The sequence below is a fragment of the Drosophila erecta genome, unplaced genomic scaffold, assembly GCF_003286155.1.
Source record: "Drosophila erecta strain 14021-0224.00,06,07 unplaced genomic scaffold, DereRS2 tig00000000-arrow-pilon, whole genome shotgun sequence".
Taxonomy (NCBI): Eukaryota; Metazoa; Arthropoda; class Insecta; order Diptera; family Drosophilidae; genus Drosophila; species Drosophila erecta.
Window position 1 is genome coordinate 26,376,765 of NW_020825194.1, and position 24,354 is coordinate 26,401,118.

The 24,354-nt window shown below is 43.1% G+C and overlaps 1 protein-coding gene across 2 annotated transcripts; it reads left to right on the forward strand.

Moving 5' to 3' along the window:
• The first annotated feature begins 5,886 nt into the window (after window positions 1–5,886).
• LOC6552800 (protein obstructor-E) lies at window positions 5,887–17,519 on the forward strand. 2 transcript variants are annotated; one of them, XM_015153970.2, is made up of 5 exons: window positions 5,887–6,107; window positions 11,563–11,772; window positions 11,835–12,023; window positions 12,086–12,296; window positions 16,649–17,519. In XM_015153970.2, the coding sequence occupies exons 1-5, from the start codon at window positions 6,065–6,067 to the stop codon at window positions 16,701–16,703; spliced, it is 708 nt and encodes a 235-aa protein (XP_015009456.1). In that variant the 5' UTR covers window positions 5,887–6,064; the 3' UTR covers window positions 16,704–17,519. The 2 variants fall into 2 exon arrangements, with proteins under 2 accessions (XP_015009456.1, XP_001979028.1); XM_001978992.3 differs by lacking the exon at window positions 16,649–17,519 and adding an exon at window positions 12,816–13,065.
• The last annotated feature ends 6,835 nt before the right edge of the window (window positions 17,520–24,354 follow it).

A 24,354-nucleotide genomic window follows, 5' to 3' on the forward strand; every position in this document is an offset into this window, starting at 1 on the left:
CAAGTATATCTGGACACTTATACATATATACAAGTGATTGGATACATGTAAGTGGTCATAAATTACGTCGTTTAGTGTATAGGTTGCATAAACAACCTAGTAGTTGAGCAACAGCAGAACGGACAAGGGTTTTTAAAAATAAACTAGTAGAGTCCCCAAACTGTTTGGCCTAAAATAAATCCCTCCCATTTGTGCTTTGCTTTAAATAATTTACTTGATGAGTTTTTGAATCAAAAATTCATTTTAAATATCAGAAAAATAGAAGCCATGTAATGCATTTAACTGAGTAATTTTTCTTTTGCAACTTGGCTTACTAAGAATATTTTGTTGCTGTGGACGTTTACCTCACAATTTCTTCGCAATGACCTTGGCTCGTTTTCTTGCGTGTTTGGCCGTAAACATATAAATCCAGTTTTCGATTTCCTCTCTTCTTTCACTCTCGCACATTCGCAATTTGAACAAATTTTCGTTGTATAGTTAATTGTTTTTCCCCGCCGCCAGTTAACAGTTGCCAAACGGCTTTCGATGGGGCAACCGAGATGACAACGATGACGACACAGCCCAGCACCAGCACCACCGAGCCACAGAAATCAGAGATCAGAAATCAGCACCACCAGAGAAGTGGACTGTCCGGTGGGAAGATGCGTTGCAGTCGGGTCGGGTCTGACCTTTGGCAATTCGAAATGCAGCGCCTGCAACTTTGGCAACGATTTCAAATCGATGTCTGCGATTTCAAAACGATCCCGAGTCGGTGTTTAGCATTTTCCTAGCATTGAGCTCGGCTCAGCATAGATTTGAATAGGTTTTGAATACATTTTCAGGCAGGGCTGCGACCTGTCGCATTAATTCGGCTTTCTTCCCCGCCAGACGCGGCCAAATGTATTGAGAAGCTGGAATTTAAAAGCGCTGCCTTTGTGTCCGAGCTTTCAAGGTTATAACCCAGTTTCTGCCAGGGCAGGGCGTTCATTCGATTTGCCGCGTTGTCTTCTTTTTGGCAACAGTGTTTTATGGTGAGAAAGAAACTGGCACCGAAACTGAGTCTGAGTCTGAAACTAAAACGAAAATCGAATTTATTTACCGGCCTTTTGATAAAAACTGAGATGGTTGGGCGATAACAATGGACTGTCCTTGGCTCCGTTGGGAACTTGCCTGAATCTGAACTTGCCCCTAAATGCAGGCCAGCTGCGTTTAATGACATTTATAAATTGGGCCTGGCAAATATAATTAAAAATACATCAGGGTTGTGCAATTTTCGGCACATTTCGCATGCAAATCAAATCTCCACTTAACGGGGTTGCTTCTGCTCTTCAGCGCTTCGACTACTCGCTTATTTGGGATCTGGTTTCGAGGGTGCCACGTGAAATGGCCATAATTAAAAATACATCTGGGCGGCATGTGGATTTTATGTGTGTCCAAGCTGCCCCGAAAACAGTACCGCTGCCGAAATCGAAATGGAAATCGAAAGTGAGCTGGCGAAACATTGAAGAAGTCAACAACCTGTGCGTGTTTGTTGCCTTCAATTTGGTGCAAAACACTCAGCTCATTAACTTGGCATCTTAGGTGGGAATTAATTATGCAGATTTATTCATTGTGTTGCGATTTCAAGTGTGGTAAAATGCAGCCCGCCTAATGAAGGTGTGTGTGCCAATGATGATGATGGGATGATGGGATGATGGGATGATGGTATGATGGCTTTTGTATGTTGGGCGGTGGCTGTGCCCAATTTGGGAACACCCTGAAATCTCTTCCACTCAACTTCAGTTCAGTTTTTGATCTGACAAATTAATCTCCGATGAAATCGGCCGGGCTTCCGCCCTGGCAGAAACACTAGCTCTGGAAGTAAGCACTTTTCAACGGATTTTCGATTTTGAAAGTGAATTTCACTGATCATTGACCTCGGACTGTGGTTGCGTGTAATCGGTCGAGACCGAGGCCTGCCACTTGGGGATTACATAAATCCGAAATTAGTTAATAAATGAAAACTGTGAGCTGTGAAATGAGAAATAAGAAATAAGAAACAAGAAATGCTTTTGTTCGATATATTGAAATCACGCCGTTACGTTTCGATAAAACACTTTGCTGCTGCAGCTCCGGCTGCAGTTTTCCACTGACCCGCGGCTTTTGGTCTACGTTCATTGAGATGGCCAATGAAATTGGCTTATGTAAAATCACTGCCATCAGCTGCCATAAACGTAGTGACATAAAAATGAACGGAAGACAAGGTGAGCAAACACCTGAGTCAATTGTCAGGCCTGCGAGCAAAGTTAACGTTTGTCAAATAATTATCTTGTTGCTAAAATTATGATTTACTGCAGAATGGTCACTTCATCCATGGGCCCAGCGTTGAGGTCACCAATTAACACTGATTAAAACGGATGCCTTGGGGCTTACCTAAAGTAATTTTCATTGTCTTTTCTAATTAATGCGACTATGTTACAACCACACATCATTTTGTTGGCTTACTTAATCCTCAACTGTCCTTTTTGAAGGTCGTAAAAATAGGTAAAAATGAGTACTGAAATGTAATTGGCAACAATAATGGATTTCGAATTCGACTTACGTTCTTAGAATGCTGAAGCTTAGATGTTATCAGTTGTAGTGCCATGTCGTAAAAGGTAAATCGTTCCTAGTTGTATTTTTTTATGAAAACGTATCTTACATTATTTGGAAAGTTTGTGTTTTAAATAAACCTTTATTGGAATGGAGTCTGGCAACCAAAAAGCCATATGTCATGCAAAGGATGTTGTCGTGGCTCTAATATTTTATAGAAATATAGGAATAATACTATAGATTGAGATGGATATAAGTACGTTGCTAAATACAAATCTGGTAATCATAGTTTTTAAGCAGGAATACTTTTATACTGTAAAATCTGTCCACTTTTAAGCAAACAGTTCACTATTGAAGGCAGATTTATTGTATCTTTCTCTTTAGATTTATATTATAAGATTTATATTTGCTCAATTCAGTGAATTAGTATTCGCACAGTAGACATACAGTTTTCCCTGGCCAAGTTGGCCTAGACCTTGCAACTAGCCTAGTATATCAGGCATTTGCATGTAACCTTAGCCGGGGTCTATTGATATTACAAAGTCACTCCGCCTTCGCAGGTGATATCGCGCCCCATAATGCATTGATGTAGCCTCAAAATGCAATTAACGGCCCAACTTTCCACCACACCCTCCGAATTGGGTCGCGACATTCCGATTTTAATGAAGCGGCAATTGCAGGGGGCACATATAAAAAATAGGCATAATTAAATGGAAGCCGTTCTAACGGGTTGTGAGTTATTCAAAAGATTCCAGTCACGAACGCGCCTCGACGACAAATTACCGTTTCACAAATGCACTTGCCAAATACCCAAGAACCCGCCTAGCCAAATAAGCCAGACTAAACATAATCCACCGATCTCGCGTATTCACAATCACTCAGGCCACGAGTATCTGCAAGTTTGAGTATTTGTGCGCTGCCACTTACCACGTGCTTAAGGAGGAAAGGGGCACAGGGAAGGGAGTGTGTGGTTCAGGCCAAACAGCTTTTCTTCCGCATTGCACATACGATGGCGTTTGCAGACTACTACAGACTACATACTGCATACTACAAACTTTAGACTTCAGACTTCAGGCTGCAACCGCACCCACCCACAAATGGCCTGCTAAAATCAACAATTAAAGCCGCTCACAATCTCCCGCCTGCATCTGATGCAATTTTAACATTTTTCGAATGCTTTATTAATTTTGCGCTCTTTTAAATTACTATGATAGTTTTAACTGGACAACAGACAGCAGAGTTGCGCACTGGCATAATTTGGCATTCAACAAGAGGCGTAGTCCTCGCAGTAAAAAAATTAAACAAGACACACGAATACAGCTGCACGGAGAACTAGTTTCTAGACATAGATATGATAGAACCCGAATAATCTAGACTCCGGCTCCTGAAACAAAAGCAAGAAAAAGCTAACTGGGCTATGAGTAACCACTCCGAACTGCTTTTGAAAGCGAAAGCATGCTGGCAAGGTAGCTGGCTTGTTTTTGCTGCTTTTCTGCAGTTGGGGCTGCTGTGCCGCTTTTGCACTTCTGAAACTGGTTCGCTGTCTGGACATGTAGGCAGCCAGCCTAAAGTCTTCTAGCCTCCACTTCAATAACACCCAGGCGCAGGCAACACTGCTCGCCCGAACTCGGCTGAACTCGAGCCCAGCACTGAAAAAAATCACCAAAAAGAACACTAGTAATTAGTCGAAACTAACATGTAGTGAAATTTGGCTACCTTAACTCGTAAACTGTCGTTGTGTTTTTGTTAAAAGTATTTTCATATTACTAAAGCTGCTTGAGCCTAATTTATTTGGCATTATTATCGTAATAATAATTGCAACAATTTTACTGCTCATTAGACACATCAGTTACTGCAGAACTGTCTATAAACTGCCTTATAAAACTGAAAAAAAGAGATCGTTTGACTTAAGAAAATATTTTATAGTGGACTAGAAAGTGTAGCTTGGCTCAAACGCCGTTGTTGTTACTGTAAGTTTGATGTTATAAGCAGTAAATGATTGCAGTTTTCCTCACTCTATGAAGTCAAAACTTAAGATTTTTCTCAGTGCCCCCAGATCGACTTGCCCTCATCGTCAGCTGTAACTTTTTGCCGCAGTCTGTGAGCTGGCTGTAATTTCATATTCTTCCTGCATTCCGAAACCTTGAATCACATTTCTTGCCATTAATTGCGCACATTTTCTGCGATTTTTCTTCTTGCCACTTGAAGGCGCCGCAGAGTGGCTGCCGTTGACCGCCGAGCTGGGTCAGTTTTAATAGCTATAGCCGTATAGTCGCAGCAACAACACATCCAGCAAATGGCAGCCGCAGCAAAAAATACTGGCTGGCCTACCTTTTACTGGCACGCACTGCATTCGAGATGACGGCCTGTTTTAAATGCCAGCCAGTTGAGTGACTATGGGCTAAATGGCTGTGCACTTTGTTTATTTTTATTTGCTTGGCGAGGCGCGTCGCTGGATATCGGTGCATAATTCGCATTGCATTGCCGGCCACCGGTTGACCATCGCATTAGGAAATCAAGCTAATGGCGCTGATTAAATTTAAGCCGAGTCTTGCTTGCAGCAGCCAACGCGGCGTATACGCGATTTTTGTATATTTGCATATGTGTCCGAAAGTCTTCGCAACTTTGTCCGATTCCTTCCTGTACCTTAAATTTTAATAAAATGTGAATTTTATTGAAATAATATAATAATAACTAGCTACGTTAAAATATAATGTTTCTATCCCATTTAATAACATATAGAAAACAACTAGATATTGGTAAATATAAGTATTTTTATTAAGGTGAAGTTCAGCCATAAATATATATCTACGTATCTTTTGGATTGCTAGATGCCGTGCCCTCAGCCGTGATTAGTTGCAGATACAAATTGAATGCTAGTTGCGCACCACACAATCACACAATTCACTCGTTGTGAACTTTTCAGGCGAAAATTCCATTTGCAACCCCCACCTTAAAAGTACATAAAAAATATGAAAGAAAAGAAAAAAATGCAAGGCGCAGGCAGCCGGAGTTGGAAGTAAAAAAAGATCAATTGACAAATGGTTTAAGCCACAAAACAATAGACGTCGCTGTCGCTGTCGACGGCGACGGCGACTGCGGCGGCGGCTGCTCTGCCAACGTCGCTGCATGCATACCAAACAGGCAAGCCGAGGTAAATAAAGCTCAGCTATGTGGAAAGGCCAGAGAGAGTGAAGGAGAGAGGTTCGCCACGCAGCTGGCGAAAAGCTGGCTGCTACGAATACCGTTGCAATGCCGCTGCTCGCGGCGACGCAAGCGTCGCGGCGACGCCGACGCCGACGCTTACGTGTGGATTGTTCGCGACGTTGCGCATGCGCAGCGGTATAAAAAGCTACCGCTCGACGGAAACCACACACATTTCAAGTCGCGGTGCCAGTGGAGCGCAGTCAGCTAAGAGTTTTTGAGCTTGAGTTTGAGTTTCAGCCTCAGTTTTTTCAAGTGCGGTTCCGTCGGTCCCGATCCCAACTAAAGTACAAATAACTACACTCGCAAAATGAAGAAGTTTCTCGTGGTGTTTGTGGCATTATTCGGAGCCGGTATGTATCTTTAGCTAGCTAAGTGAAATGAAGAGAAGAGAAAGAGGAGCGGCCAGTGGAAAATGCTTTTCCGCTTGCGCAACATGAAGGACACTTGAGTGCTGAAAATCAGTGTGCAAAAATCGAGAGTGTGCTTGTGCAACGACGGGTAAATCAACTATCACTGCTCCACTTTTACCAGCGATCGCAGCTAAAACAGAAACTGAAACTAACTCGAGATCGAAAAGCAAAAGCGAAAAGCGAAAAGCGAAAAGCCAGACGCTGAAACGAAACGAAGCCAACCAGAGGGAAATGCAATTGAGCAAGTCCCAGCCCAGGCTGAGTTTTCCACGCAGACACACGGACGCACAGATTGCGATTGCGATGCAGGGTATCTGTATCCGCGTATCTGTGTCGGTGTATCTCTGCATCTCTGCATCTCTGCATTCGATTCGGTTCGATTTCATTACCTCATCGGAAAGCCTTAAAAGCTGGCAGAGGTTACAACAGCGACGATCGTCTAGCTCCGCTGCAACTCGATTGCGAAATTGGTGCCGGTGTGGTAATCAATATAAAGATTCGAGCTGCATTAGATAACCAGCCCGCAGCCTCGGATTTTTTCCTCCAACTTTTGAGCTATGCCATAGGTGTGGTCAGGCCGGAATACGCCATTTCTGACATTGACATTGAAAAGTTCAGACACTTTAGAAGATGAGATACACCTGGGCTAGGCTCAGGAATCTGAACTACGCAACTGTGTAGCCACTCCCCGAAAACCAAATCCAAACCCGTTCGCTTTTTGGTTGTTCAACCTAAAAATGCTTGCGAATTGCGTGCCATGCATTTTTTCTGCCAAGTCGAGCATGGCCGCAAAAGCAATTTCGCTACCCAGTTTAATTACCAGTACTTTCCAAGTTATTAAACAACAGACCGAATTATAAATGCTCTGTCAAGTTCAAGTTGGCATTCATTATGCAACCGCACTCGCCAGTTGAACTCACTCAAGCCCACTTCAATGCCAGGCCTTAAGTGTTCGAAAATGTTAAAGCCAGGCCGCTAATCGCGACGATAAACAATTTAAGGGGGGCAAAATTTCAAAAATTGGGAACAAAAAAAAGAGAGCGCGCACAATAAATTTCCGCATTCGACTCTTGATTATTTTTCCTTCTTGCGGTTCGGTATCAAAAACTAACACCAACCGCAGCTGAAAAAAATGTGGCCAAAGACAAACAAAATAAATTGTGCCATTTTGCTGTTTTTTATTTTGCTATTGCCACACAGCGGCAGCAAGTCACGCCTGAAAGGTTTTTATTTTGTGGCAACAAAATCAAATGAAAGGGCCGACATGCAACTGGGCGTGCCGAATTCTATAGGTTGCATTAGGCCAGGCCAGCACACGCGCTCGGCTATCTATGCTGATTTATGGCCAACAGCGGGAAGGGCCAAAATACAACGCTTTTAAAACTCAATTTGCATGCCAATTTTGGCGGGGCCGTCGTGCTTTGAAAATCAATTTTTCCTGAGAGCGGCAGCGTCGATGCGTTAAATTCCAAATAAAGTCATATCTATTCAGCGGTAAATACATGAAACCGGCTAAGTCTTCCTAGGCCAACATATTTATTGCCCGATCTAAAACCAGTCTCAGCTATCGAGGATTTCTAGTGACACAAAAACGTTAAATGTTATTTGAAAAATTCGTAACTTCTTCTTGAATGCTTCAAATTTAGTTGGATTTATTACAGCATTACATACCGATTTAATTTCCATATATTCTGTGTTTCAAAACTCGTATACATCATCGAATCGGTTGAGTATCTTTCTGCGCGCCCTCCGCCAACAACAGCAACTATCAAGTAATAGACAAACAATAGACTGAACAATCCAAATACAGATTAACCCACATACGGACAGCCGGCCACCAATGTGGGCAAATATTTAAATATCATTACGATGTTGTCGGCGCAGCGTATGCAAAAACAGTTTTTGGAAGACGGCAACATTTAGCGGAAATACTCGAGTGCCGTTGTTGCCGGGCAAATGTAAATACCTGGCGGGCCAAAGGCTCCCCAACGAAACGTGCTTAAATGTCAGCAATTTTCTTGATTTATACGGCGGCGATGTCTTGCCAGACAAGAAGACAAACAGCGATAAAAATAACACCACGCCAGCCGGAGTTGCAAACAGCCCGGCAAATGATAGATACACACTTGTGCCGCCGCGCCGAGTGCCTCCAAATGGGCAACCTGCGACTCCGACTGTGATTGGGCCTGCAACCGCAGGAGCAGGAGCAGGAGCTGGCGGCGATTATGGCTCCTTCATACGGGTCCTTCATAATGCCCCCGAATTTGCCTGCATGCCAAACTCTGGTGGGGTTCATTGCTCTGATACCGGTATTTATGGGCTGACAACTGAGTTGGCCGGCATGCGATGGGAATTTGTCATCATTTGTCACGTTACGAGTATCTTCCCGGCAGGGCGACCCAAGATACGTTGCTCGAGATTGCGGATTGCAGATTGTAGATTAAGAGAAGAAGTATCGATACGTTTCGCATCTAACTACGGATTACGGCCATGAATTATTGAAGAGCACGGGCATTTGGTATTTGGCTAACGCATTCACTTGATAATTTCAAATTATGAATTCATTTGCATCTTGACAGGCTCTGTCATTTGAGTAACACATAAATTAATTTCATTTATTGGCGCTCTGCAGAGTTTGTAATTTGTGCCAGCGCTGTGTACACTTTTGGTTAATTAAATGATTATGTTAATGGACGACCGGACGTACGAATGATAAACAGCGACCGGGGTCGGCCAATGCCAATGGTGTGCAATCAACCAATAAGACCAACACAAATGTCGGTTTAACTGTTAAAATGTCAATAAAAATATATTATTTAAATGCACATAAACAGCCACATAGACACCCATCCGCATTGTTTGCACCAAAGGAGCAAAAAATGTAATTAAGCGCTCCGCACTGATAGATAAACCAATTATGGCCAAACAGTAAATTAAATGGCCTGCCACGCCAGGCAATCAGTCTAACTAGCTTATAAATAATTCGCTGGCTCACGTGGACTGCAGTGCTGATATACTGTGATACTGTGTGCGCCATATACTCCATGCAGTTCGAATCGCATTGGCATGCCGGTCAAACTATTTATTTCCAAGGTGCGCCGGGCGGCACCGCCGAGAACAAAAGACACCCGACTGATTGCCAGACTTCAGAGTGGGTTAGTGGTCGGTCTAGAATCTGGCCGAACCGGTTCCCAACAAGAATGTGGGCTAGTTGGGCCTCTGGCTTTCGCTTTCGTTCCTCTTGCGGTCTGCTCGAGGCTAGTTTAGCCGTTATGTCATGCCAACAGAATCTCGGCTCTTGTTAGATAATGGATAAAGTAGCGCGTGATTTGGTTAGATGCTATCGGTTTCAACTGAATCCGAACAGAGTGTTAAGTGTGTGAGTCATTTTGTGGGTTGGACTGAAACCCTACTTCTCGCTACAAGTTCTCAAATAAATAAACTGAATTCTCTGGAATTCTCCAGCAACCCAAATCTGCACATCTTTTCATATAGATTGAATAAGACAAAGAATAAGACTAACACAAGTCAATCAATCATTCGTTTATAAATGTTTTTAGCGTAAGTTTTGAGTATACAAAAATATAAATACCTTATTGTAGTTCCTTGCTGCTTGCTTGCCACATTAAGCTTGCGAAATATTGCGCATACGCACTGTGCACCAGGTGTGCCAGTAATTGCGTAGAAAACATGTGGCCGGAAGCACACAGCGTAAGTGCAAAATCATCATGTGTACAAAGGCATTAGCAGTGCGGTCCATTCCTGTGGCCGCTGCAGCAAGAAACTGGCCGGATTGCACTCTTTCCGCAGCTTGCAGGTGCAACAAAGTTGCTTCGCAGCTGAAATGGCGAAGGATTCCAGCTTCCTGACTAAGTAACCATGAAATGCTCGGCTAATTGATGTCGCAGACTCGGGAACGGGAGTAATAAATTGGAATTCCGTGAATTTAAAAATTATAACAAGCTCAAGAGCGGCGATATTAAATGCAAATTTAAATTGCGGCTGTGATCAAACTGCGTAATTAACAAAATTGCAATAAACAAATGCGAAGCAAACGTAGACCGAGTAAACAACCAATGTTTTTTGCGACTCCGAGCTGGCTAAATGACTGCCTAAGCCAACCATATACATATGTATGTGCGAGTATGTAAGGCAATACAGCATTTATTCGCTAAAAATAAATACGCAGCGAAAATAACAGTTTTAATTAAAGTTCGCAAATAATTTTGCGGGAGCCACCTTTTTGATTCATTCGAGGCTGTTCATGAGCCCAGAATCTGCGCAAATGTACAATTTGATATTTGATTAGTTTACAAAATGAAAATTGCACGTTGTTTATGCGAACCAGCGAACCAGCGAACCAGTTGATTTTTCTATGTTTTCATTCAATTGTTGCATTCATGTGGTTTCCCAGGCGATTTGCACCTGCTTTTATGGCGCCCAACGCGGGTCCTTTTTGGCGGACCACGTGGGACCTGACCATGGACTTAGCCCCGGGCTTAGGCAATTGATGCGCACTTTTGATTGAACATTTCACATTGGAAATGAAACGTGACCGCAACTCTGCGGCTTTGCAATTAGATTATCACACACACACACACACACTCGTAAACGAGCCACCCAACAGGCGAATCTCCTTTCAATGCCAGACTATACGTGGGTAATTATTTTTTGACTGCTGCCATTTGATTTTGCATCCCAGATGTATAGAAAATGCCGGCAAATACCGCATTAGTTGGATGTACAAATGCAATTTAGTTCGTTACGCCTGCGGTTGCATTGAGCTCAGATTCCACAAAAACTGACAAGGCCGGCGACGGATGAGGAAAGGGCCGAAGTCCTTGGTTGCGCATTTCAGGTGCTTCAACTCCCTGTCACAGGGTTCGCTGTAATTCCATACCCGAAAACGAGGGAGAGCAAAACATGGCACAAGACAAAAGTAAATGCAGTTGGCCCTGAGCTGTCAGCGATCTCTGTGTGTCTGCGACTGCTGAAAGTTGCCTTCGAGATTTATTGGCAACCGTCGTCTCTCTGTCAGGCATCAGACTTTTTAAAGTGAATGCCTTTTGGGCCACATGACAAACGGGCGAGCCCAACGTCATCATCGTCGAGCTCGTCTGGCCGTCATAATGATAATAAGCATCTCGGATACGTGTATCTGCATCTGCATGGCTTGAGATGCCGTAATTCGTCTGTGACTTTCCTGCGAATGGCTTTTTGTAGCAGACTTTTTCTTTTTCTGGACAACAGTCGAAATGGAATTGCACGCACAGTCCCTACACTTATATACAATAATATATTATTATATAATATATATGATCGAATTCTAAGTTTTATTGTTCTATAGCTTATGAGCAAGTTGCTGATTCCCTACCTTCAATTGCACCTCTTACAGCTGTGGCCCAAAGCAGCTTTAAGTGCCCCGACGACTTTGGATTCTATCCACATGACACGTCCTGCGACAAGTACTGGAAGTGTGACAACGGCGTTTCCGAGCTGAAGACCTGCGGAAACGGCCTGGCTTTCGATGCCACAGACTCCAAATACCTCACTGAAAACTGCGACTATCTGCACAACGTGGATTGCGGCGATCGCACGGAGCTTGGTAAGTTTTTAGTAAAATATGAATGGGTCAGGCTTATGAAATTTTTCATTCCAATTGCGCAGAGCCCCCAATCACCACCCCCCACTGCTCCCGCCTGTACGGCATCTTCCCCGATGAGAACAAATGCGACGTGTTCTGGAACTGCTGGAACGGCGAGCCCTCCAGATACCAGTGCTCCCCCGGATTGGCCTACGATCGCGATGCTCGCGTGTGCATGTGGGCTGATCAGGTGCCCGAATGCAAGAACGAAGGTGGGTTCGACAGTTCAACAGGTGCTCAGAGTCAATACTCAAGTACTAACTAATTATTGCAGAGGTGGCCAACGGATTCTCCTGCCCGGCGGCTGGCGAGCTGGCCAACGCCGGTTCCTTCTCGCGCCACGCCCACCCCGAGGACTGCCGCAAGTACTACATCTGCCTGGAGGGCGTGGCACGCGAGTACGGCTGCCCCATCGGCACGGTGTTCAAGATCGGCGACAGCGATGGCACTGGCAACTGCGAGGATCCCGAGGATGTTCCCGGCTGGTAAGTTGAAAGCTTAGTTTTCAATATGTGTCTTGCTTTGCACGCCGAATGCCCAAAGAGGACAGGCTAAGAGGTCATCTTGCTTCCACTTAAGTAATATGCGATAATCGCCTTAGTTGGGGACAAAAGCAGTGATTAGGTAATTCGATAATTCGATCCTAATTAAATCGCGACATTCGAAAAGGCCACATATGTAGATTCCCATATGGAAAGTAAAATTTCAAAATTTACAGAAGTTCCTGTACATAATCCCGCCTAAGGTGTTTATGTTTATTTTCGCTACAAGAAAGGGAAGCATTCTTTCAGACAGCTTCAAATATTCTTGGGTTTGCCCACCAATCTTAACCTATTTTGAGGTCTTCTGCCACGCCTACATCACTTAGCACTATCACCACATCCCTCAACGTCTTAACTTTCACTCCACTGTCTATACTCCACACATCACAGCCACGACTCACTTATCCATATCTCGGCCTATTCTTACATATCTCTTTACCTTGGTCCCATTTACTTTTGCAGCGAGGACTACTACGGCGATCTGGATTTAAAGAGCATCCGCAAGAGCGAACTTCTAGCTGGACTGAACAGTGAAGGTCGCAACAAGGGCGCGCCCAAAACCAAAGCTGCCTCCTCCTCCTCATAAACATAACATCTACAACCAGAACCTACAACTTTAACAACAATAACTAAACAACAACAGCAACTATTACTACAAAACAATACAACAAGATCAATCAACTCAGATCCCCCGTTCCCATCCTGCCAAAAATCCCCCACATCACAAATCAGATGAAATCGAGAGATATAATACTCAGCCTCAAACCGAAATTCGAATCACATCAATAACTATTTTCCTGCCATTTTCGAACTTCTTAGTTGACTTCTGTACTGTGCTTCTAATTTATGAATCTATAAATCTCTATCGTTTTGTCTGAGTCAAACTTTGCTGTCTCTTCACGTTTCTGTTGTCAGCAAGTATAAAACATATCGAAATTGCCACGCAAATTCAGGCTCGAAGTACTAACACAAAATTTTGTAAACAAACATCGAGGAATGAAAGGAATCGTTCAATATGAAGCGTAAAATTTAGAGATTTGTACATTTAAGTGATCCTTGTTTATAAGATTATAATTTTATTTTATACATAAAACAAAAAACAACAAAAATATATAAAGAAAAAACAATACCATTCTAGTTTTTGCTCTCTATCTCCTATTTGAAAGCCTTAAAAATCTTAAAGTGCCCCCAAGATTTCAGAGAAAACAATCGTATTCCTTGTGTAGGTCAGCTTTTGGTTGTGAATATTATTAAAGTCAGCTTGCTTGCCAAGTCATATCTTCTTGTGGAGTCCGAATTGTACTATTTTAGTATAAATATCCTTATAGAAAATGCTTAACAGAGCAGTAAGTATCGTGTGTTTAGTAGCAGGAAAATTGACAATATCGATTTTTTTCTCCGCCTGTCGTTAGAGTCTGTAAATAATAAGTAAACACAAAACTTTGCCAGTCATATTTGCGGCAAATAGATGTTGGCTGGCATTTCGGGCGAGCAGGAAGTCTTTGCCTTCGTCGCCGTTGACGTCTTTTCAAATGCACAAGAACTTTGTTAATTATTCATTAGATTCTATAAACAAAAACGCGATACAAAAACTTTAAATGAATTTTCAAATTATCAACACAATTGCACGCAGAACCAGCCGCACACACAGCCTTACAAGAAGCAAAAGGGAAATGGAAACGGGAAGCGGGAAAAGGAAAAGGAAAAAGGGGTCAGGGGACAGGGGACAGGGAAACCGTGGGCAGTGGCACCTCGATAAAGGTCCTGGCGGGGCTTGGAGTCGGGTAGGGCTTCCTTTTGCCCCCACTAACTCATAAAAGCTAGCAACTTTAACTTTTGCCTCTGTGTGAGAATGTCTCTCGCTGTATGGGTGAACCTGGGCTTGTGTGCATTTATGGCGCACTGGAAAAAAGTTTTAAAACTAATTAAATAAAAATTATAAAACTATACAAACTCGAGGCACAAGTTGTTGCAAAAGGACATTTTCTGCTCTCTTCTGTCTGTGTGCGTGTGCGCGTGTGCGCGTGTGCGCGTGTGTGAGGCAGAGCTTTGTGTGTGTGGTATAAGCACTTTTTGGCATAGAAAAGCCGCGTAAAGAGCTCTCGGAATTTTCGGGCAAATATGAGCATAAAGTCGCCTACATCCTAGTTCTTCAGTCTCGGCCCTTAGTGCCATTAGCCACTCCCCAATGTCCATGGTCATGGGAGCCACACGCCGACCGCTGGATGTCATCTTTTACTTTAATATATTTTGAAATGCTCTCGTTGTGGCTGCGGGCTGGCAGTTAAGTGCAGCAAGTAAGCAATCTTCAATTAAAAGTTGCTGTTTTCCCCAGTTCGCCATACGAATCCTGTGTATCCCGCTTATGTTTGCGGCTTACTTAGGTTAGATGCAGAAAAAAGGGACTCAAACGGATAACGCACTTCGTACATGCAAGTGTTTATAAACAAAAATGATTTAACTTTAACAAAATTACACCAATGTGCAGGGATAATGTAATTGCATCACTAAGAGAAAAGTTTGCAGACAAGCACTTGGTAAAAACTAAATGGGTAAACGTATAATTAGTATTGAAGTCTTTAGATATGCACGACATAAAGTGCAAGGTAAATATGGATTATAGAAGTGTTACAATATTCAAAAAACATTTTAGTTTAGTATTTTAGCTTAGGATTGCCAGGATTCGTGTGTGAATGACCATAGAATCAAAGCAAGCTCTCTTGTAGTCGAAATATACGCACCTCATTCAAATTTACAACTTTGGTAATTTGATTCGTAATTGCCAAACCTATTTTAAAGTTTCGGTGCCAAGCACCAGATGTTGGCTTAAATTCTCCATGCACAAGTAGTAACTGGGCAGCAGTCTCTGGCCAACCGCAGTGCAGACACGAGATGGGGAAAGGGCTGACGAAAGGCACTGTGTGCGTAACAGGATAGTAACTCTTGATGGATAATAGCCAACGGACTGATCTGTGAGGATGTCCGCCTGGCAATGAAATCCTTTTAACATTTTGACTCTAATTAATTTTAATGATGATATAAACGCAGAGGCAGAACATAAACTAGAGAGCAGCGGCAGAAGTTATGAGCAACTGCTTGTCAATATAGTTACATATATACGGGGACTGGGGGGGGCCCATAGTCGAGGGCTCCGTGGTGGCCAGGAAATGCCCGAAAAAAATGAGAAACATAAATAGAAGAAAACAATTTTGGACCACTAAACAAGAGCCATATTTTGCAGCTTACGCCCCCTCACTGGCCACCCCCTTGCCATTGTGACCCGCATCTTTATCAGGGCCGCTACATTTATGGCGCTGACTTCTCAACAAGGACCCACAGCTGTCCTTGGTTTTTGGTCAATTCCGTTTAATTTAATTTAATAGCCTTGCGCTTTTTGTCATTCGCTGCCCAGATCCGCAAACACAGTGCGCCTTTTATATATTCGAGTATGCGAGTACACAGAGCTCACGTGCCTTGGTGATTTTGTTTTACTTTACTTTATTTTCAAAAGCTTGCAATTGATTTGTAAAAAACTGTCTCAAAAACGAATAGTTTGCTCGCTTTCTTGTCCAAATGTAGTTCATATGTTCGAAGGCGTAATTAATTGGTAACTTTTTTTTGAGTGTAATGGACCAAGGGGGGCAAGAGGACATGCATGTCCTGGCAGCAAAAGCGTGCCTCGCCATCACACTTGTCCTTGCTGCCTGCGCTTTAAAGGCAATTTGTTGTTCGCTGATAATGTTGTTATTGCGGCCAGAAGGCAACCCAGCCAGCTAGCTTCTTTTAATCCTTGACGTCCTGTTGCTTTGCTCTGTCTCTGTCTCTGTCTCAGTCTCCTTCGTCCTTTCCCCCGCCGTCTGCTCTATTCCATTTTATCTGGCCAAGCCACAAATCCTTGTGAGCGGGCTGAGCCCTCTCATCGTTCGCTGTGCTCGTAACAAGATTTTAACAATATTATTTTTAATTACGGTTTTAATAAATATTTCCTTTGTCAATTTACAACACAAACCGGGTAGCTGCTGAGGGCTTAAGAAAAAAAAGGCGCAGGGAACGGAAACAGAAGTTGGACGCATAAAAATAAAATTCTTTTCGTTACCTAATCAAATTCTCCCGACTTGTTAACCATGTACATACATGGCATGAATTCCTCGGAGCGTGACTGGCAAGAGACAAAACAATTTAATTAAACAAATAACAGCCGGGCTAAGGAAACCCAAGAAAACGAAATTTCCCTTTGAATACTATTTAGCAAGAATTTTAATTCATTTAATACTTCCCGTTTCTGATTTTTACAGCGAGGATTACTATGGCGATGTAGACCTGAAGGCTCTGAAGAAATTGGGCTTTTAAAAATACACTCGGAGGCACATAGAACACACACAAAATTTAAGTCACGGCAGTTGAGGCCTGAAAGTCACTGCAGAAAGGCAAAAAGAGAGGCATCAAAAGGAGTCAAAAGATGGCGAGGGATCAGAAGGAAACCACAATAACAGTGGGCTTAAAATGCTTGCCACACGTACACTCAGAAGAAATCAAGCGCCTGGATATGTAATTGAGTATAATTGCGATACTCCGAGGAATGACTGATTTATGTTTCAATTTAGTTCATTCAACTACAACGGTTATCGAATATAACACATTTTTTAAAATAACCTGCCTCTGTCTACAAAACGAGTATCTTCAGAGCTTGAGCCTGTTGAATGCTTTATTAAAGATTTCTCACAGTGCAAAAACACATACACAAACACTCACACATAGCACAGGCATAAAAAGTAAAGTATTCACTCAAAATACATAGGAATCGTACAGTTGCTTTTAAAGACTGACCACAAAATAGCCCAAAAACAGGCCGATGGAGAAATAGTCGAAAGTGCAATTGAGCACCTTTAAGTTGGAGTAATAATTAAAGTATCCAATCATATTAGCTCTGGATTAAAGACCCTTATGCTTCGTGGGAATTCCAAGAAACCTTTGATGAGCCGGCGGCGAATTCCGCGTACTCCACGGTTACCACAGTGGCCGCAAAGTCAAATTTAACTTATTTAACTAAATACTCACGAAACCACACACACAGCCCATGCTTCCCAGTCCCTCTAATAACGCCAATGTATTGTACATAAATAAAAGCAGGTTAGGACTTAAGTGTAAATCTGAAATAAAATACAACTTTTCTTTAAAATTAAAGAGAGTCGTTGGGGTTGCAATTAAAATCGTGATCTTCCCTTTAAAATCAGTGGGATTCATTTTCAGCTCTAGTTTGTTTTACTTAATGTAAAAAGTATGAGATATATAAGAATTTTTAAAGGGTTACGTGTTTGCCGCACTTTATTTTTACTCCCTAGTTTTAATCACTATAGCCATGGTCAATGATGATAAGTGGCGTTCAACAAATGTCGCTGTTATCAGCATCCCTCACTGCTCTTATTTTCCACAAAGCTGTTAGCATATACACAGTTTAATCAGTTGAGTAGAACTGGGATTTCATTCGGCCGACATGGCTCTTGGCCACAATTTACTAGGCATCGTTGCTAGCTGGCTGACTGACCGCAAAACACAACACGCATACGCACTGTTTGCCAAGCAAATAGCAGCAAAATGCCTTAAGCCAAAAAACAAGTAAATAAACAAAGCCCTACAAAATATACAAACTCGCACAAAATTGATAATTATTGGGGCTCGAATCGGAGCCCAGGCTTCCGGCAGCAACAATGCAGGCGATGCTCCCAAAGGGCGAAAGGGGCGGGCAAGGACGAAAGGGGCGGGGCAAGGCGGAGCAAGCGGGTCAGAGGGCAAGCTCTAACGACGCACAAGTGTAACATTAGCCCATGAAAAGATTGAAAAGCGGCTGCAACAATGGGGGATGTTGCATGCTGCAACGGGAAGACATGCAGTTGCATGTTAATTGAAATCAATAAGTGGAACACACAGCCACCGCCACCACATCTGGCTATCAATAAGTACACTGAGAACAATTTCTACACATAACACACAATTTTTAATTTTATTTTGTATATTGTATAGAGAATTGTGTAATGTGTAATGCAGTTTCGACTCTAAACATTATTAAGCATTTATTAAAATGGACCACGCCCTGCCATCATTTTGTGTCAGGCTAATGACCTCAGGTTTGCCCTATTTTGTCCAGTGTACTTGTGTGTGTGAGCGTGTGGTCGCGCCCGTCGCCTGAACCAAAAGCAAAAGCAAAAGCAACAACGGACAACGGACAACAGCAAGAGCAGCAGCAACAACACAATGGTTAGTTATCGAAGTAAATGTGGTAAAGTAAATTATTTGCCCAACGGCTAATGACAATGGCATTGGCCACTACGACAACAACAACAAGAGCGACGGTCTATCGAATTGGCAGCAACAGCAACGTGGCCAACGCTCACATATCCTTTTTATTTATTACTTAGGCAGATGGCTGTTGCATTTTTCCCATTGCCAGCTGCTGCTACATTAGTTGTGGACATGGCCAGACGTAAATTATGCATTGTAGTTTTTAGAATGTTTCTGGAACCCTACGACAGAGAAACAAAATGTTTACAATAAGATGGACATCATTTAAGAAACGTACGGTAACTTTTAAGCTCCATTTAAATGAAATAATTAGGTTAATTTTGCTATTCAGATACATACTCAAGTATTAGTTGTTTCTGACTGTATTGCTACTTGTTGAAAAATAGTTGCAAAAATAAATAAATATTTCTATTGGAGCAGCAGGAAATTCGCTGACTTCCTTACTGTGCTAACACTTAAAACTAAACAGATTTGACCGAAGACATTTTTCGCTCTGCAACCCCATCCCTTCGGCCTCCGCTTCGATCCTTGGCTGTCTTGCCCGTTTCGTAGACCAGAACTAGGCTCTTCCTGGCCAGGACGTGATGGCAATTACTCCAACTCCGACGCCGACTTCGGGCCTCCGGTCGGCAACAACAACTGCCGCATTGCAGTCGCTTGTAGTTGCTGCTGCAAATGGCTCGAATAACGTGCAAAAACTGCAGCGCCAAGGCAACTGCAACAACGCAACAGCTATGCACGGGAAATGGCTGCAAAGAAAATTATGCTGGCAATAACATTTACATACGTGTGTGTGCGTCGTGCTGGGTGTGTGGTGTGTGCCAAATTTATACGCCAATCGTCGCTTGCTGTGGCCAACAAAGCAACGCAACAACAAGGCGGCAAGACAACAAACCAACCGCGCAGAGGTCACATTTTCATTTCAAACATTTCAGCAGCCCAACACCGAAGCAGCCAAATGGAGGGCACACAACTCGAGAATAAACAGCGCGAGTGCACATCGAATGCGTTATAAACTAGTGGGAAAGCCATTCTAAAGTCAATTAATTTAAATGCCGAGAGCAAATATCTGAGTAAGTAACTTCACTGCCTATTGCTGTAAGTATAGATTTGACAATTATAACTTCTCCAGAAAAACGAATCCATTATTTTATTATTCCCGCATTTTTCTACCAGGAACAGTGGATTGGCCATACCATTTTCTCGGAATTTCCCATTTTCCCGCTCGTTCTTCGTCAGCCCCAGAAAAGCTTATCACACTCCTTGCAGGCTGAGACAGTCCGCCGGAGCCATCTTATTCATCGGTCATCACAGTCAGCCCCTTTGATTCAATAAGAATTGGCTTCCAGTGGCCATTGTTAAGCGGGCAGTAATGCGGCCCAGTCGCCAAGTACTTTTCCGATTAAGTGGCAGCATAGCAGCAGAAAAAATGCATCTTGCATGTGCTGCACTGGGAAAAACCGGACTGAAATTAATAATTGCTTTGGCCCTACAGCCTAAGGTGTGGATTATGGATTGGTTCTGATGTAAATGTGTGTTTTTTCACTAGGTACGTATAGGAAAGGTACAGATTTGATCATAATATAAACGTTTTTAATCAATATAACAGGGATAAATAATATTTTGTAATTTTACATAGTAATTACATGATTGTTCTAAGTATAATATACAAATATTTGATTGTTTACAGATATAAGCTGTGTGATTAAAAGTAAAATAAATGAAATAAAACTATATTTGACCTTTTAGCTCGACTAAATAGCACTAAGGACTGGGCCGAAGAAACTGCCTTGTTCGATGTTCGATTTTAATCGTTCAACGTGCTCCACTTTTTTGTCAGTGCACAGCCTGGTTTTCCATTTGCCGTTGCCTCTGCGGAGCGGAATGCAATGACAATGGCCGCACTAGCCGTTCCATTCGGTGTTCAATACGCTTCATGACAACGGAGCCGCGGATCGGGCCCAGACATTGCTTATTTTTATTTGCCCGGGATGCCCCGTGCCCCGTGCCCCGTGCCTCATGCCCCATGCCCCATGCCAGATGCCAGATGCCAGATGCCTGATGCCTGAGCGAGATGCCTGGAAAGGACTAATGCCCGGCGGCAGCGGCAGCGGCAACAACAAGCAGCGCGCTCTAACGCCCTTATCCTTGTAACGACTTTGCCGCTGCGCTTTTGCGGTTGACCGCATTTGCTGGGAAAATCTGTTGCTGCCAAAGCATTGGCCACTACCAACTGCTGCTCTTGACCGAGTGGAGCTATAAATATCTGCGATAGCGAAATGCAATTACGTGGCAACAATGAATACAGCGGCAGCGATTGCTTGCTTTTCCCGCTGTCCCGCTGTCCCGCTTTTCCCGTGCCCTCCTCGAGCTTTCTCAGGACTCGCCCCACATCCGGCAATTGACAATGATGATGTGTATGTAGTTTTTTGTCTCCTCTGCCGGCAAAACGGGGAGTTTCTGGGGGCTGCGGCTGGGAATGAGGACATCTGAGTATGGCATTTTTCTACAACATTTTGCTGCATTGTTGGCCGCCTTCTCGCTCTCTCGTGGAGCGATACATTGGCTACGTTTTGGTGAATTTATGTGCTCCTTATGGAGGGTTCAATGGTGGCCATCATAAAATATTGCAGCTGACTGCGAACGCAAGCTAGATACAAAGATACTTTAATGTGCTGCGTTCGTGCTGCTTATTCCGGCAACGCACTTATGCGGCCATGCAACCCCTACTTACAAGATTTTTTTAAGTATTTAATTGCTATTTCCTAAGCAACAACAAATAGAAGGAACTTTTCGCACGAAAACCGCTCAGAGTAAAAATGTTCAGCAACCTAAGACTTAAGAGCTCTAAAGGTCTGCCGGAATCCGCACTACCTTAAGTCGAATAATGGACCGCAAAGTAATTGCCAATGGACTCCGACCCAACAATGGCTTTTGCTATTAACTCGACGCATACCGAAATATCCGGCAGTGGGATGGCTAAGCACATTCTTTGGGTCAGCCAACTGGCCACCAATCTCCCGATGGAGTGGCCCATTAAAACGGCAATTTTTCCAGTTGTCAGCGGCAAATGCGTGGCTTAAGTTACGGCGATTGGCTGACAGTTGACACCCCAGACCGAGACGCATAATTACGTTCCCGGACTCAATGTTTTCCGGATCCGCCCACGCCAGCACTTGGCCAAAAATGTTGCAATTATCGCTGCTGAAATGTTATAGTTTATTTAGCAAATGCATGTCCTTATGTCTTTTAAAACAAACCTCATATTTGGAAAACTTTAGCATTTGTGCAAGAGATGTTGTGCAAGTTTAAAAAAGTTTGAAAAATATATAATATGTATTTCGTTTGTTTTTAAACGCATTCTCCTTTTTTGAAGCCACGTATGCTTTAACATATTAAATAGACGACATATTTAAGAGTATAGACATTGTTTACTTACTTTTCTTCCAGTGCACGGTCCCCAGCAATTGTAAGTCATTTGAAAACAATTTTGATTATATTTTTTCCGAGCGATTTCACAAATCCGTTTTATGCTCGGGTCCGCAAAAACGGACGTGGGGATGGGAAAGTGCGTTTTGCGTATGAGTAGTTAACAACATGCCCCATAATAATAACATACATTTCGGCATACACCCACCTCCGCCCACTGGGCAAACGAAATGTTTGCTGTAAACGACCTTAAAAAAGAAAGCCAACGTCGAAGACGAAAAACGAGAGACGAGAGGACGAGTGGCGAAAACAAACAGAAATGCCTGCACACATATGAAATCAAAAGCTCCTCCTTTCCTCCGGACTCGCATGTTGGTCCTGTTTCGAGTTCTTGTTTTCGCCGTTGTTATTGTTGTCGAGGCAAATTGCAAATAACAAGCGAAAGTTCACACAGGCAGTTTGGGCCATCGACGGTTGGGATCCGGCAGGAATAACAAAAAACAAGAAATGTGCGTAGCATTAGCCGTAGTCGACTTGATTTTGATCGCTTCAATGAACATTAATACACAGGAGCGGCGCGGAGTGGTGGGGTGATTGGATGGGGGCGGGCCGGGATTGGGGGCGTGGCGAGGCGCGGCTAAGTGGGCGCTTGTGTACATGCATACATTTGTATTTAGTTGAACTAGTAATCCTGTTCCATACTCTTTCCTTCCCCAAAGAGTCCGGGCAGTTCGGCTAATGGTTTGTCGAGCCATTGAACGAAGTGCTGTGAGATGCGGATGTGCCATCGAAAGGCTAATACAACCGTAAAAAAAACCGTACAAAAATAATAATTGAAGCTGTGAAATCGAAATCTCAGCCTGGAGTTTGGCCATCTACATGAGCATTGTACTGTGCAGCACAGCCAAAATAGATAGCGAAATTGACCGAATTTTTAGGTTAGTGGAAAACGTCTTTAAAATAGTAACAGCATGCGAAACTAAAGAAAGCCTGCTACTGGAGAGTACGCATATTTTTCCCAAGCCATTTCCCTTGCCGATTTCTTGGCAACATTTTCTTGGCAAATGAAGCCTACTTATGGGGGATCTTGATTTGCCAGTGCGTAAACATAACGGTGTGCGAGTGTGCGTTACACATGCACATGTATGTGTGAGAGAGTGTGAGTGAGGGCTGCTGTACGGACGCTTATTTCCGGCGTGGCATATCTCGTTTTAGATGCGTGCCACGGCAATCTCTTTGTATTGCGTTTCGCGTTTTCCTGTCATAAATGCCGCCGCCGAACCTTTGTTACGTTTCCGCTTCACTTTTATTTTAATAATTCACCCAGCATTTATGGCATGTACACACATACTTTTATTTATAAGTGCCCCGGCCCATCTGCCCCCTTGCCGCCTTACCTGCCCTCAACCTTCCATTGTACACGTCATAAATCTCATTTTTCCGTTTCCGTTCTGCCGCCCATTGCCCAGTGATGATGTCCTTGATTGTCGCAGACGCAGGGAGGCGGATGGGGAATGTAAATTGAATGTTTTCCAAGGCTTAGAAGTGTCCAGCTCTCATTTAATCAAATATGGCCTTTGTCTTTAGTGGCAGTCAACAAGTGAAATTTTAAAAAATTCTCCCAATCCGTTAGCCTATTTTTAAGCCCTTGAACGAAAACTGCCCACGCAAGTCTCTCTTTTATCCGCTTGACTTTCCGCTTTCCACTCTTATACTTCCATTCAGCACAAATTTCCCCGAGCGCTAAGAGCGAATTTCCCCGCCTTTCTCTTTTGCGCAAAGGATGTTTACTCTTTGCCCTACCTTTGAACAACTTTGAGTGAAAAGACGAGCGTAATTTTGAACTTTGTGGAGTGCAACATTTTGAGGCCAACTCGCTTCTGTCCGCCTCTGCACGAAATGCAAATATATGAAATCCATTATTATCTGTCACACCTGATAAGAAAGTATGAAGAGGATACTTTTTCGAGTTTTCCTAATCTGTAACTTTTAAAACTTCCAGTATGAGTATTTCAGTTTAAAGTGTAAAAACAGCTCTTTTGAATTCTTTCGAGTACATTATCAATCCAGACCCTTTTAAATGTTATACAAGCAGCGCACATACTTAAATATATCTGAGAAAAATTACTATTTTTCGTAACATCTAAAACTTGGCCGATATTGAAGACAAAACTTTGCGTTTGTGCATTTATTTCGGATTAATATGCCTGATCCCATCGACACCCACAGCTCATTGGGTTTTAATCTGTGCCCCCACATGACGTTCGCTGAT